The sequence below is a fragment of the Scleropages formosus genome, chromosome 6, assembly GCF_900964775.1.
Source record: "Scleropages formosus chromosome 6, fSclFor1.1, whole genome shotgun sequence".
NCBI lineage: Eukaryota > Metazoa > Chordata > Actinopteri > Osteoglossiformes > Osteoglossidae > Scleropages > Scleropages formosus.
In genome coordinates, this window is record NC_041811.1 from 2,283,030 (window position 1) to 2,298,899 (window position 15,870).

A 15,870-nucleotide genomic window follows, 5' to 3' on the forward strand; every position below is an offset into this window, starting at 1 on the left:
TTTGTTCCCTACCACTTGCTGCAACGAGGTTCATCCAGGACCTGGTGAGCCCAACTATGTCTAGTTGGTATCTCTCAACCTCCAGCACCAGTTTCGGCTCCTTCCCCCAGTGAGGTTACATCCCACTTGCCAAGAGCCAGTTTCTGTTGCGAGGGGGCCACGACGCCGTGCACCACCCTGCCTGCTCCCGCTGCCTGATATACATCACACCCAACCCCCATGTTGGACCTTGAGGGTGGTGAGCCCACATGGTCCCCCCATATTGCTTTTTTGGGCTGAGCCCGGCCAGGTTACGTGGGCTGCCCGGCCACCAGGCGTTCGCCTAGGAACATTACCCCCAGGCCTGGCTCCAGGGGTAGGTCCCAGTGACCTTGTTCCAGGCAGGGTAAGCGTTCTCTTGTTTACTTTTTCCATGGAGGTTTTTGGATCGTATTAGTCTGGATCTTCACTCCGGACCTGTTCGCCTTGGGAGACCCTACCAGGAGCATACTGCTCCTGACAACATAGCTCTGGAGATCCCTAGATCACGCAAGCCCTTCCGCCATGCCAAGGCCCTGATCCAGAAAGGGTGTAACACACGTCATTTTTCCTTTTACATTCGGACATTACGCTACTGTTCTACATTATATAGTGTGGTGAAAAGTTGTGCCATCCTGGAGGAGTTGGACTGCCTGTGCAATCTCTGTAGGGTCCAGGTATCGCCTCATGCTACCAGTAGTGACACTGACCCTAGCCAAATGCAAAACTAGTGAAAAACAGTCAGAAAAGATGAGGAGGGAAAAACTGTCAGTGGCCTCCACCTGTAAAACCATTCCTGTTTTGGGGGTCATCTCATTGTTGCCCCTCTAGTGCACCTGTTGTTAATTTCATTAACACCAAAGCAGCTGAAACTGATTAACAACCCCCTCTGCTACTTAACTGACCAGATCATCAATATCCCAGGAGTTTAATTGACTTGATGCTATACTCTGATTAAAAAGTGTTCCTTTAATTTTTTTGAGGAGTGTATAAAAGCTTACAAGAAACTAAGACCTGTTTATGGAAATCAGATACTTTAACTGACCTTGTACATATCAAAACTGCTTTTTAAAAGAAATTGAGTATCACCTATCTATTTGAATAGAAGACTGGGGATAATATTCCAAATGTTGTCTTCATAATTAAGATAACTATTAATCTAATTGTTTTTAAATATAATATTTGACTTATGGAAATACAGAACATTAAGGCTTCCCTTATCTATAAGGTTACTTGAGATAACTTTTGTACATACTACTGTTTCTCCATATGAAAATGAAAATTTTAAATCCAGTCTCCTCACTTATAGATGGTGTGACATTCAGAGAGATTACAGTGTACGCAAGATGTAATAAAGGTTCAGTTTTAGACAATAATACTCTATCAGTAGGAAATAGACCTCTCAATAACCATGCAAGTAGCTTTCTTTGAAGTTTGTCAGTGATGGGGGGTGTTCAACTCAATATATTCCTCCTAGTCTTTACATATCTCCACTCCCAAATACATTACTTTCAAAAATCATCAATAATGAGATTGATGCAGCTCGTCAGTCTCTCTGCAAAATTTTCCACATAATTGTTGATCAAATTGGTCTCCAGTTTTTAAGGGTTCTTATGAGGTTTTGGAATTAAGGTAATAAATTATTGGTTTAAAGAAACAGGTAACACCCCAGGAGAAACACACACACACATTTTCTGAACTGCTTGTCCCATACGGGGTCACGGGGAACCAAAGCCTAACCCAGCAACTCAGGGCGTAAGGCCGGAGGGGGAGGGGACACACCCAGGACGGGACGCCAGCCCGTCGCAAGGCACCCCAAGCGGGACTCGAACCCCAGACCCACCGGAGAGCAGGACCCGGTCCAACCCGCCACCGTGCCGCTGCGCCCCCTACCCAGGAGAAATAGCCTCCTTAAAAAACAATCAGTAAAAACTTTGATATGTCATCCTGAAAAACTTTGTAAAATTCTTCTGTTAAGCTATCATTCGGGATGGACTTAAGGCAGTGTTTTCTCTTTCTGGTTTTACAAATGTGTCTTTATTAATCTTGGAAAGTACGCCTAAATGTAAGTATAGTCATTGGCTCCTGCTAAACATTGGCAGAACAAGGAACATAAATCTCACAAGCATTTAAATGGAGGGACTACAGATGAATGAATAAATATGATTTGAACCTGTAGCCATTTTAGCATTAGTGGTGCAGGTGTTATTTTTTTATTTATTTATTTATTTATTTTAAATTTACACCAAAACAGAACAGGGCCGCAAAAAACAGACACATAATCATTACACCAGAAAACACATACAGATACGGAACACAGCACAAGGTGAAAAGGTTATAATGGTGAACAAATTAGTCATGTTGCAATAATGATATTAAAAAGGTGAACAGATTTTCCAGCGTTCATTACAATTACGACACATGTCAAAAATTAATTGTTTCAAGGGAAGAAATTTTCGCACTTGACTCAAACATGCACTTTTACAGAGAGCTTCTGGCATGGAGCACAGCAGTAAGATATATATATATATATACATACACACACACACACCTTCAGAACCGCTTGTCCCATACAGGGTCACAGGGGAACCAGAGCCTACCCAGCAACACAAGGCCGGAAGGGGAGGGGACACACCCAGGACAGGACACCAGTCCATCACAAGGCACCCCAAGCGGGATTCGAACCCCAGACCCACCGGAGAGCAGGACTGTGGTCCAACCCACTGCGCCACTGCACCCTTTCTCAGTAAAATACATTTTCTTCCCAAATATGTAGGCGTAATCAACATATGTTGTATATGTCAGTTAGAAGCAAAATATAAGTGGTAGTTGAATAGGTGTAAAGAAGGAGAGAAAGGAAACATTTTTTCTGAATGATCTTTTGAACAGTAGGATAAACAGTGTCCCAGTTAGCCTGTTTCCTGTCACATCTCCACAACCAACCATTTACCCTATTGGGAGATTCCAATTGAGAAACAGATTTCCTCTTTTTTACAGGCTTCAATTATGCAAGAAAATGAGATACAAACACTCGGAAATGTTGGACTTAAAATTATTTAAACCTTCCATGAAACAACTCCACCACAATACTCTTACTTAGCTAACTGAACCTTAGCACTATCTGCCAAACTAACAAGTAGTTTTGTGTTTCCAGCACTTATATCCTCATAACGAAACACAAGGAGAGATGGTCAGGGGATTCCACATAAAGCGAGGCCTAGTTTGTCATCTGTCACGTGATTTTCTGCAAAACAATACAAGCTCTGATACAGGGCTTGTGCCTGTGTATGTATATGTGTGTTTCTGTTCCTATTCCAGCTCACACAGGGACACAGAGCCCCTCCAAGCCCATAATCCAAACCCGAAGCCAAACGCAGGATAGAGGGGCTCAGTGAATATGGTGGTGAACCTGTACAGGAGGTTCAGTTCACCAGAGGAGACGCTGTAGAAGGACAGAGTGCCGGACACACAGTCCACATACACTCCTACTCTGCGTGGGGCGGGTACAGGTATGTCAGTGCGTTTCTTATTGTATCTGACATAGTAACTCTTATCAGAACAGTACAGAACCCAGGACTTGTCATTGTATCCAAGCCCACAATCATCACTGTTTCCTTTCCTCCAGATTCCTTTATAAGTCACTCCTATTACAGCCCCATTTCCAGTCCATTGAACCTCCCAGTAACAGCGACCAGACACACTCTCTACACACAGAACTTGGTACAAACAGTCAAATCTGTCTGGATGTTCAGGATGTTTCTGTTCCTGCCTCCCCCTTGTCACCTTCTTGTTGTCTTCAGACAGATAGAGGTGTGTGTTTGCTGTGTTGGGGTCCAGTGTGAGCTGGCAGGAATCTGCAGATGAAACACAGTTAAAACACAGTAAAAATAGCATTAAATGTCCAGAGTAAACACAAACTTCACAAAATCCTGTGAATGTAACTGTGTGAAACTCTGTTACTAGTATTTATATCAGCCAAACAGGGGGTGAGGTGACACAGCGGGTTTGACCGGTTCCTGGTGGGTCTGGGGTTCAAGTCCCACTTGGGGTGCCTTGTAATGGACTGGCATCCTGTCCTGGGTGTGTCCCCTCCGGCCTTACACCCTGTGTTACCAGGTGGGCTCCGGTACCCCGTATGGGACGAGCGGTTCTGAAAATGTGTGTGTATATATATCAGACAAACTGTCATGATTTTAAACTGACAGGAAGACAAAGGAAATTGTGGTGAACGTCTGGAAGAAAAGGAGAACTGACCCAAGTCCTGTGCTCATAAATGGCGAGGGTGTGGAGAGAGTCAAGTTTCAAATTCTTGGGGGTAAACATTACAAACGGCTTCTCTTGGGCCACACACACCTCTAATGTTATTGGAAAGGCACAACAACGCCTCTATTTCTTGACAAGACTGCCCCAGGATTTTCTCATGAACTTCTACTGATGTACAGTGGAAAGTTTACTGACATACTGTATTACAGCATGGTACGCCAGATGCACAAGAGAAGACCAGAAGGCTCTGCAACAGGTCATCAGGACTGCTCAAAACATCATCGGCACACATCTACCAGCAGTTGAAGACATTTATCTGTCCAGATGTCTGAGCAGAGCCTCCAAAATTATCAAGGACTCCACTCACCCTGCACACCACCTCTTTAAACTGCTTTCTGGCAGGCGATACAGGACAATTCACTCACACACCACAAGAATGAAAAACAGCTTCTTCCCCAGAGCTATGAAACAGCTGAACACTGCCTGATTTTTATTGTATTACTGTAGTACCTATTTATTTACTGTATTATCTGTTTAAATTGTTTAATTTTCTATTCTTATACTTAAGTGTTTGTGTTTTATATTGTTGTCTAAAGAACTCAGGGAATACCACTATAATTTTGTTGTATTGCACAGCAGTACAATGACAATAAAGTCTTCAATTCAATTCGACCAATGTCAACAACCGCTTGTCCTAAGCAGGGCCATGGTGATTCTGAGCCTAGCCGGCAACACAGGGCGCGAGGCCAAGGGAACACACCCAGGACAGGACACCAGTCCATTGCAAGGTACCCCAAACAGGGCTTGAACCCCAGACCTACCACACACCGAGCAATGGATGCACTGGCCAAGCCGGCCATGCTGCTAAATCCCCCAATTGAGCTCATTGATTTATTATGGTAATACACAAATTGTGTTTTCTATGCAAGGGGGCGTGGTGGTGCAGTGGGTTGGACTGGGTCCTGCTCTCCAGTGGGTCTGGGGTTCGAGTCCTGCTTCGGGTGCCTTGCGACGGCCTGGCGTCCCGTCCTGGGTGTGTCCCCTCCCCCTCCCCCTCCAGCCTTACGCCCTGTGTTGCCGGGTTAGGCTCCCGCGACCCCGTATGGGACAAGTGGTTCAGACAGTGTGTGTGTGTTTTCTATGGGATGTATGGCACTTTGGAGAAAAGCACCTCCTGAATAATTGTAAATTATTATCACTTTATTTTATATTGTCCTTTTTTATTCTTAAAAGATAATTATAGCATGCGGGTGACATCCTTTTTGGGACATTTCCATATTTCACTAATTGAAGTTTATTATTTGGCTGAAACTCAGGACAGTAAACATCTCTCTGAAATTCCACTGGACCTTGTCTGATTCAGTCACCAGGTTACAGATGAACTTTTTTTATTGAGCTGAATGTCACTTTGAAGAAAAGTGTGGTAACACTTTAGAATACTGTTCCATACTTCATAGCTAGTTATGCAGGAACTAATGGGTAGTGCTTCATTAACACTGCAGTAACTACACACACACACACACACACACATTTTCAGAACCGCTTGTCCCATATGGGGTCACGGGGGAACCGGAGCCTACCCGGCAACTCAGGGCGTAAGGCTGGAGGGGGAGGGGACATACCCAGGACGGGTCGCCAGTCTGTCGCAAGGCACCCCAAGCGGGACTCAAACCCCAGACCCACCGGAAAGCATGACCCAGTCCAACCCACTGCGGCACCGCGCCCCCCCCCTCTGCAGTAATTACTGATAACTAATAAGGAAGAGTGATTAATCAGTAGTTAACATTTGCAGTAAGTAATAGTTGGTTATTAGTTATATAGTAGTTATTAATAACTATTAAATCATGCAGTACTAACAATTAGATAATTATTACTTATTTAGTAGTTACTAGGGGGTGCGGTGGCGCAGTGGGTCATGAGAGAGGTGTGGGCATGCCTCTTTGCCATCCAGGAGTCCACTGGCTTCACCCTCTGCCTTGCTCATGTTTGGGCACGAGCTGAGAACACCAGTGAACTTAGCTATTGGCAGCCCGCCAGAGCCTGAGTTGAGTGGAGAACCAGGGAAGGAATACCTTCAGCAATTCCTGCAACGTCTGGAGTCCATGCTTGCTTTCGCTAGGCGCTATCTGACTGAGGTGGCAGGAACATGCATACGATATGCAGTGTCATGGGTGTCCCCCCTGGCCCCAGGGGATCAAATGTGGGTCTATAGCCCTCAGCAGAAACACGGGCTCTGCCCCAAGCTCTCTGACAGATGGGTGGGTCCCTGCGTCATCCTGGACTGGCTGTCAGACATCGTCTACAGGGTGGAGATGGGTCCCGGCATCAGCCGGTGGTTCTGCACCGAGACAGACTCGCCCCTTACTGCCCCAAGAAGCCCTTATCGAAGCCCCCCATCGCGAATCCGCCAGGTCCAGCGGACTCAACACTTCTACGCAGTCCCAGGAAGGACCACAGGTTGCCTCAGCACCTCAAGGACTTTGTGCTGATAGCATCAACAGTTGCCAGGATGGATGACTCCTGAGAGGGGGGCAATGTAATGGCATTGAGGAGGGCTGATACAGATTAATGTAAATAGTTGGTGTTCCTGTACGTAGTCCTGTGTTCCTTTCTGACTGGCTGTTATGTTGCTTAGGGGGGCTTACAGTGACCTGTGAGAACTTTCCAGTGTTCAGGGACTTCTTTGTACTATCTGAGGCATTTTTATCTAGGCTGCTATTAAAAAGGCATGCACGCAGTCATTAAAGGGCATTTTCCTGCCCCTGTCTTCAGTAGTTCCATAAGGGATGCTACAATATGTTACATACACCTCACAGTGAAATACATTAGAAATAGTAATCGTGAAATGAAGAAAACAGGTAAAAAATGTAAAATTCATTCATGTGTATAGCAGAGTACAGTGTGCTTGCTGGAGAGGAAATACAGCCAAGCAGCTGCTGCTCATCGACAAGAGTGTTATATGTGTATAGAATAAACATCAGAGTGAGTAAGTGGTGTGGATGTGATCTCCTTCAGAAAACATTCCCAAGTGTCCTGACATCAGTGACACAACAGTGATGAAGAGCACACCAGTCACACACACAGGAGGAAGAGTCACACACACCATCATCATGATCTGAAGGCAACTCTTCAGTATGAACACACTCACATTTCCTTGGTCCTGGTCTGATCCTGCACTGTCCACCATGGTCCACACTGTAGGAGAAGCAGAAGGACACACCGTGACTGCGGGACACACACAGCCTGTCTATGAAGTGTGTGTGGAAACTCAGAGCCCTGTGACAGTGGGAGAGCAACTGACACTATGAGCACTATATTTTTCTCACACTGACACATGGACTCATTTATTTGGTAGAACTACTTCTACACACACGTATAAAGGGTTAGTAGTAACAACACACACACACGCACACAGACTACTTACTGCAGTGTCTCCAGTTTACAGTGTGGATCCTTAAGTAGATTAGAGAGCAGCTTCACTCCTGAGTCCCCTGGGTGATTGTAGCTCAGATCCAGTTCTCTCAAGTGTGAACAGGGGTTTGAGAGCAGAGCTGAAGCCAGAGAAGCACAGCCTTTCATTGTGACTCGACACAGTGGTAGTCTGCTGGGAGAGACACTCACTAAATATTGTATTCTCACTGATATAGACTTCAGTGGCCATGTACAGTGTGTATTGCTCGGTAGCACGGACCTCAGTATCTCCAGTTTACAGTGTTTGTTCCCCAGTCCAGCAGAGAGTATCTTCACTCCTGAATCCTGCAGGTCATTGTCACTCAGGTCTAACTCTCTCAGGTGTGAGGAGTTTGAGGTGAGAACTGAGACCAGAGCTTCACAGCATCTCTCTGTCAGTCCACACTGGTTCAGCCTTAAAAAGACACCATTTGGACAGATGTTTATGTCAAAAAATATTTCATTAATTTAGGAGTATTGGAAGTTTACACATTTGCAAGGTGCCTCTTTATGTTATAGTGTTTCTTCAATTTGAAAATATTATGGGACAAGCGGTTCAGAAGATGTGTGTGTGTGTGTGTGTGTGTGTGTGTGTGTGTGTACAGTTCCAGAAAATTAAGTTCCAAATTTTTTTCTTTGGAATGTCTACAACCGCTTGTCCCTAGCGGGGTCGTGGTGAGCCGGAGCCTACCCTGCAACACAGGGCGCAAGGCCGAAGGTGGAGGGGACACACCCTGAATGGGACGCCAGTCTGCCGCAAGGCACCCCAAGCGGGGCTCAAACCCCAGACCCACCACACAGTGGGCAGAGGCCAAACCCACTCTGCCCCCAATTCCAAAATGTAATTATAATTATCTGACAAGTTAAAAAGACAACATTTGGAATGATTTTGTAAAAGGAATGTAGGACGGCAAGGTAAGCTAAGGGCCAGCCTGGGGGGGGGGGGGGGGGGGGGGCGGAGTCACAGCACCGGATTCTAATCAGGTCCTCTATTTCTTCCCTCGGGCGGACCAGTGAGAGAGACAGCGCGGAGCCTGGACTCTGGAGACGATGCCGGAGACCCAGGAAGCATGAGCGAGAGCACACAGCCCCCGATCCCACACCCGGAGCACCACCGCCCCCCCGACACCAGTTCCCTGTGCCCCCTTTTCCCCCTTGTCCCTCTGTCCCCTGACCCATCTACCCATTAATAAAACCCCGTAACGAGCACCGCTCGTGACCGTCTCGGCCTCCATTCTGTTACAAGGAAATACTGCATTAGTTTACAAAGTAATGGATTTGCATTTTACTGTTAGGTGCCTCCTAATCTTTACTACCATTAGACCAGAGTACTTACAGAGCTGTTCTGGAGACCTTGACCACTGGCAGCAGCCTCAGAAGACCTTCCTCTGATCTGATGTATTTCTTCAGGTCAAACACATCTAGCTCCTTTTCTGACATCAGTAACACAAAGGCCAGAGCTGACCACTGTGCAGGTGAGAGGTCTTTGGCTGAAAGATTTCCTGAGTTCAGGTAACCTTGGACTTCCTCCACTATAGAATTGTCATTGAGTTCATTAAGACAGTGGAACAGATTGATGGTTCTCTCTGGAGACAGATTCTCCCTGATCTTCTCCTTGATGTACTGAACTGTTTTTTCAGTATCAAATGATTTGTTTCTGCTTTCTGGCAGTAGCCCTTGTAACAGACTCTGGTTGGAATCCATGGAAAGGCCAAGAAGGAAGCGGAGGTAGAGGTCCAAGTGTCCATTCTTGCTCTGTAAAGTCTGATCCACTGCGCCATTGAGAAAGTCAGACCAGTTTTCCGAAAGAAAGGGTACATAAATAGTAAAACTAGATTTCTTGTTTGATAGTGTATACAAAGCAGCAAGATACTCCTGAACACTCAGATGCACAAAGCAGTAAACCTTCCTCTGGTATAACCCAAACTCCTCTTTGAAGATTTCTGTACACACTCCAGAGTACACTGAAGCTTCACTGACATCAATGCCACACTCTTTCAAATCTTCCTCATAAAATATGAGATTTCCTGTTTCAAGGTTTCTAAATGCTAGTTTCCCCAGTTTATGAAGGAATTCTCTGTCTGAATGTAAAATCTTACGAAGCTCAGTTGCTTTTTCTTTCTGATATTTCTTATTCTTCAAACTTGATTGAAATATGAGGAAGTGTGTGTACATCTGAGTCAGTGTCTTGGGAATTTCTCCACTGTCTTCATTATCAAATAGCTTCTCAAGAACAGTAGCTGAGATCCAGCAGAAGACAGGAATATGACACATGATGTAGAGACTCCTTGTTGACTTTACATGTGTGATGATCCTGTTGGCCAGGTTCACATTACTGAACTTCTTCCTGAAGTACTCCTCCTTCTGAGGATCATTGAACCCTCGTATCTCTGTCACTTGCTGAACACACTCAGGAGGGATCTGACCTGCTGCTGCTGGTCTGGAGGTTATCCAGATGAGAGCAGAGGGAAGCAGATTCCCCTTAATGAGGTTGGTCAACAGCACATCCAAAGACATTGACTTTGTTACATCAAACCAGCTCTGATTGTTCTGGAAATCTAGAGGAAGTCGACTCTCATCCAGACCATCGAAGATAAATAAGATTTTATATCTTTCTAGCTCAGCTGATCCAAACTCTTTCAGTTCTGGGACAAAGTGGTGAATGAGTTCTGTCAGACTGTAGTCTTTACCCTTCATCAGATTTAGGTCTCGGAAAGGAAAAGCAAATATAAAATTAGTATCTTTATTTTCTTTTCCTTCTGTCCAGTCAAGAATAAATTTGTGCACAGACACAGTTTTTCCAATGCCTGCAACTCCCTTTGTTAACACAGTTTTGATAGGTGTCGTTTCTCCAGGTAAGGGTTTAAAAATGTCACTGCATTGAATCACAGTGTCTTGTATTGCTGGACTCTTGGTGGCTGTTTCAATAAGTCTCACTTCATGTTCGTCATTGATCCCTCCAGTTCCGCCTTTAGTGATGTAGAGCTCTGTGTAAATCTTATTGAGCAGGACTGGACTTCCTTGCTTTGCTTTCCCTTCAAACACACATTGAAACTTCTTCTTCAGGTTACGTCTGTATTTATGTTGACTTTTAATCAAGAGTTCATCTGACAGAAGAATGTAGCAGAAAGGAGGAAAAAAATTATCAATAATTTGAAGTATACGTTAAGTAGCCGGAAGTCTTTGGTCTGAAATGTATTCAAAAGATTACATTGAAGAACTTCACACCTAAAAATAATAGAATTATAATACGAACCGCATTACTGTGTGTTTAGGTGGGAAGATTTGCTTATTGTAAATAGTTGGATTATGGGTAAATTGTAAATAACGTGTTAAATCACTGGGGGCACTTCTGGGGAAAATGATGGGGAGATGTGTTTGCTACTGTGTGAGAAAAATCCTAGTAGGGGGGCTAAACATTCTAGGAAGGTTGACTTCATGCCCAGGTCCTGGAGGAAACGGGGTCCTCGGACCAAGAGCGTTATTTCCCTGTGTGCCAGTGTTCAAGTAAACCGTTCAAGATGAATGCTGCCTGTGTGTCCTTCTTCAACCCATCCAAACCCACGGTGGTGGGCACCACAATACAGTTTAACTCAAACAATCAGGAACATTTCCAAATAAGACCTGAAAATATGAACAGAATCAGCAGTGAATCTTATCATCTGAATCTTTTTTATCAGCGTTTCAAGGACAAGAAGACAGAGACTAATAGAGGGTGACAAACATAGACAGTCTCTTTGGTTGAATTCTTGTCTCCTGTGTTGTACCATTAAGTTTTAATTCTGCTGGAAATATATTTTCTATATTGCAGATTTTGCCAGAATCTCATGACTAAAAATTGTGTTGAAATGCTCTTCAACAAATGTAGCTCACCAATATTTCAGTCATACAGGGCATTTTATTGAGAAAGGGACAGAAAGTTCTTACTCTTCTCCAGTGTGTCTGCGAGGTCCTTCTGGTTCATGGTCCTCAGGATGTACAGTGTGATCTTCAGAGCCCCCTCTCTGCCACACATCTTCTGGATCTCAACTTCACTGTCCGTTTTATTGTCATCCTGAGGCTCAAAGCTTGCTGGGTAATCCTGACTCAGATTTCTCTTGAACTTATTCAACTCATCTCTCAGGAACTTCACAGCCTCGTCCTCAAGGAACTGAAAGAAATATTGAACTTTTAGAGCAATAATAAAATATGGTCTTTGTGGCTTTAATTATGTATAACTTGATAACCCACTAAGTAATTTCTCATGTACCACACCAAGAAAGTCTTCTTAACTGATTTAGAGTAGCAAGATTACATATATATTATATATATATATATACACACACACACACACTGAAGCTACTTGTCCTGAGCAGGGGTCACGGTGAGCCGGAGTCTAACCCAACAACATAGGGTGTAAGGCTGGAGGGGGAGGGGACACACCCAGGACAAGACACCAGTCTGTCAGAAGGCACCCCAAGCAGGGCTCGAACCCCAGACCTGCCAGAGACCAAGCCCCAGCCAAGCCCCCTGAGTCACCACACCCCCATGTGACTAGCTGTCACCTTTAAAAAATAGGATCTTGTGGTCCCCTGATCTCTCATATACGGCATCCACAGCAGAGAGGTTTGGGGGGGGGGGGGAGGCCCCTCCAGAACCGCTGAATCTCAGCAAAAAATGAATCATAAGTATAAAATAAAATAAAATAAAATAAAATAAAATAAAAAACCAAGCTCAGTCTCTGTGTAGAAAGTGTCCAGATTTTGTTCTGTGTGTAATGATAATCATCTCATGAAGGCTTTATCTAAATCAGTGTCAAGACAGATATCAGTTGTGTGGAATATTGTTCTTGTCTACAACCAAATCAATCATTACACAGTGCTGTTCCTCACATGGTTCACCAAGATCTGTTTTGAAGCAGCCAGAGAGAGCTAACCCTGGGACCAGAGCAATGTCCCTTTATACACCTGAGGGACTCATCTTGGTCCAACATCTACTGCCTTGGGATTTGGAACAACACCTTTGGGGATGGGATATGTCTTCTCAACAGCTTCCAGAATCTTATGGATCTTGTAACAGTTTTATTTCTGTATGTTATCAATGTTTTGTGAGAAAAATTATTCATACGTAACACAAGATAGCAGGAGAAGCAGGTCATGTTTTGGATCCAACAACACACATAGATGTCAGTATTTACATGTTGATGACAACACTATCCCGTCTTCATTAATTGTAAAAAATTGTATTTTCTCTGAGATGTACGCTGCTTTGGAGAAGAGTGTCTGCTAAATGAATAAATGCAAATGTAAAATGTAATTAACTCCTGCCAAATATGGAACTAAGCCAAAGTTAACTGTGTGTTTTAGTATAAACTAAGCAAACAGAGGACAGCAGGTAGTGAAATGGTTGAGGACACAGACTTTTGATCTGATGGTTTCTGATTCAAGATTCAAGATAGGTCAGCTGAAAGTAATGTGAATTTAAATAGTCTAGTAAATACCAAGTTATACAAACTGGAAAAATTGTTCAGGATAAATGAGGTTGAAGCATAAAAACAAAAACACTATAAAAGCCACATACTTTTCATGGCAAATGAAGGGGACAAAGAAGGGTGGATCAAAGTGCAGGATCGTTTGTTCAGAGCCAAAGGAGCAGATGTGTTCTAGTGGTTGGGGATGGGCGAATGGTCGGTCAATCAGCGTACAGAACAGAGGCGAGAATCCGAAGTCATGGTCGGGAAACAAGGCAGGCGGTCGTTATCAAAGAGAACTGGGGAAGGATGAGGACCAGGACTTAGGACCTGCAGAGCACAGTGAGTTGGAGCCCCCAGAAGGGACAGCTGTCTCAAATGAGCTTCCATAACTGGGCAGTGGTGAAGTGGTGTTTTTATGGCTGAGTGCTCCGATTACAGCCAGGTGCTTTGTCAGAGCAAAGTGCAGCTGGTTGAGGTGCGGGCGCGGTCATGACAATACTATAGAAATAATGTGGTACCTTGAAAACTGCCGATAAATCCACCTGTTGATGCGTCGAGTCACATCTATTCTGCTGATTTCTGTTGATTAAACATTAGTTTAAATACACTCACATATGGACAATAAATATTTGTACATGGATCATACATATGAAAAGCTAAAAAGTTAGATGTTTGGTTCAAAATACATCTACCGTCCAGCCGTAAAAACTTGTCCCTGTTGGAAGTGAATAGGCAGTTCCATTGACCAGTCACTCTTCATGGACACACTGCTGGGTTCAGGTGAGTCTCTTCTCTCCTGCTGGACTCTGGTCGCAAATAAGAAACATCCTGTAGACTTTCCAGCGAATATCCTTCTGTCACTCTGACCTTCTAGTTAACCGGAAAACCTAATTTCCCCATGAAGGTATGTGCTAAACTAAAGTGAGTTTTAACTCACTTCACACCCTCAACCACCATATTGCATCGCATACAACCGCCCGTCCCAGGCAGGGTTGCAGCAAGCCAGAGCTCACCCAGCAACACAGAGCGCACTGTATTGGGACAGTGAGACAGGGTGCCAGTCCACCACAAGGCACACCAAATGGGGCTTGGACTCCAGACCCGCCACACAGCGGGCACAGGCCAAACCCACCGTGCCCCCTGTTTAACCACCATAATTAAAATTAGTATTACTTTAGATCAGGTAATTGTCAAACTGTAAGTGATAATCTTTTGAAAAGAAACATTGAAGGGAAAACAACAAACTGAAGAACACAACAAGATGATGAACATTCATCATTTCCTCAACTTCACAAAGGAGCAAAAACACATGCAGCTCCTTTCTTACCTGTTCAGATTCATTTTTGAGGAACTTTCCTCTTCCTTACACTCCCCAGAGCGACTCATTTTTGAGGCAGCACCCTCCATCTCAGGACCCTGGACTGGAACACACCAGGTAAGGGTCTCTGTGGATACCAGGTGTGTAAATAAACACAACATGGCACGTTAACAGAACACCTCATTCTTATGAAAATGTATTCCAATTACTGAAAAATGTATGTATTGCATTAGATATATTTCAAAGGTCTTTTTTTCCTAAAGGACTGAGATCAGTTCCATCAAATCATTCTGTTCAAATATATTCACTGAAAATAATATTGTGACATGATGAACCAGATTAACATAAAACATTTTACATCTGTTAAACAGTCACAACTAGATACAAGGCAAACTAATAAAAAGTAAATAATGTCATTTATTTTGCAGCAGTGAGAGTGACATGCAGCAGTAATCCTTCATCATGGTAATTAGCAAAGTAAATATATTGTATTTAAGAGATAAACATTCCAATAAGTCACACATGTTACAGTACAGTAATTGTTATACTTCCTTGTTCTCAGAGACTTTGTCCTGTGTTAGTATGAAACACAGCTAAACTCAACAAAGAAGAACAGATTTTATGAAAAATGCTCATCTATACACAACTCAATAATTTAAAATGTTCATTAGGTCTGTGTGGACTGGAATATCTCAGCTATGAATAATTCACTTTTGTTGTTTTGCTCTTTCACTAATTCTGTTTGTATAGAACAACATTAAAAGTGAAAATATATGTTGAAAATGTTCCCCTTCAAGCAGGAAGAATGAAGAGAAAACTGACATTTTTCCAGAAAAGTAATATAGAATTATTCTCTTTTAGACAAAAACTCAGCACTTACCTTAGGACCTAGAGTAACTACCCAAAAATGTTATTTAATAGGCTAGAAAAGATGTCTGACTATAAAAACGTCCACCAGAAACTACTCACCTGCTGATTTTACAAGCCGTACTTTGACTCCAGTGAATTTTATGAGCTGAAAATGAGCATGACTAGGAAATTGTTGTCGACAAATCTGAAACTGAAAATTGAAACAGATCTTTTTGCTTTTTAAGCTGAAATATGTAGAGCTGGACTGAATGAGTATATGAACTCACTAGGAGAACTTCAGTGTTGACAATATTTCTGTATGTGTTACAGTAAAATATCTGAACATTTTCTGAGATCCAGGAAATATAACTTATGTACACTTTAATAAAGTATTCATAAATACGTACATTTTATGAACATTGACTCCTGAACTTACAAGCACAAGAGGGACTGGAAGTATGTTCATAACTGGATTTGTTTGGAGTTCCAAAGTCAGTTTTACTGCTAAGTAACAATTGAT

General features: G+C 43.4%; 1 protein-coding gene across 1 annotated transcript; it reads right to left on the bottom strand.

Moving 5' to 3' along the window:
* Positions 1-3,327: 3,327 nt before the first annotated feature.
* On the bottom strand, positions 3,328-14,569 carry LOC108928604 (NACHT, LRR and PYD domains-containing protein 3-like). The gene is made up of 9 exons (XM_029252820.1): positions 14,511-14,569; positions 13,876-13,989; positions 13,702-13,762; positions 11,659-11,881; positions 9,068-10,838; positions 7,973-8,146; positions 7,706-7,882; positions 7,430-7,476; positions 3,328-3,872 (listed from the first exon to the last, which is right to left on the bottom strand). Exons 1-9 carry the CDS (start codon positions 14,567-14,569, stop codon positions 3,328-3,330), a joined length of 3,171 nt encoding a protein of 1,056 aa, XP_029108653.1.
* Positions 14,570-15,870: the final 1,301 nt, after the last annotated feature.

What these genes read in the sequence shown, in the direction of transcription:
- LOC108928604 (XM_029252820.1), bottom strand. Translation starts at nt 14,569, where the DNA reads ATGAGTCGCTCTGGGGAGTGTAAGGAAGAGGAAAGTTCCTCAAAAATG. An exon ending in CGCAGACACACTGGAGAAGA is followed by an intron (nt 10,839 to 11,658) that starts GTAAGAACTTTC and finishes TTCTTCTGTCAG; the next exon opens with ATGAACTCTTGATTAAAAGT. An exon ending in TGTAAACTGGAGACACTGCA is followed by an intron (nt 7,477 to 7,705) that starts GTAAGTAGTCTG and finishes CTTCTCCTACAG; the next exon opens with TGTGGACCATGGTGGACAGT.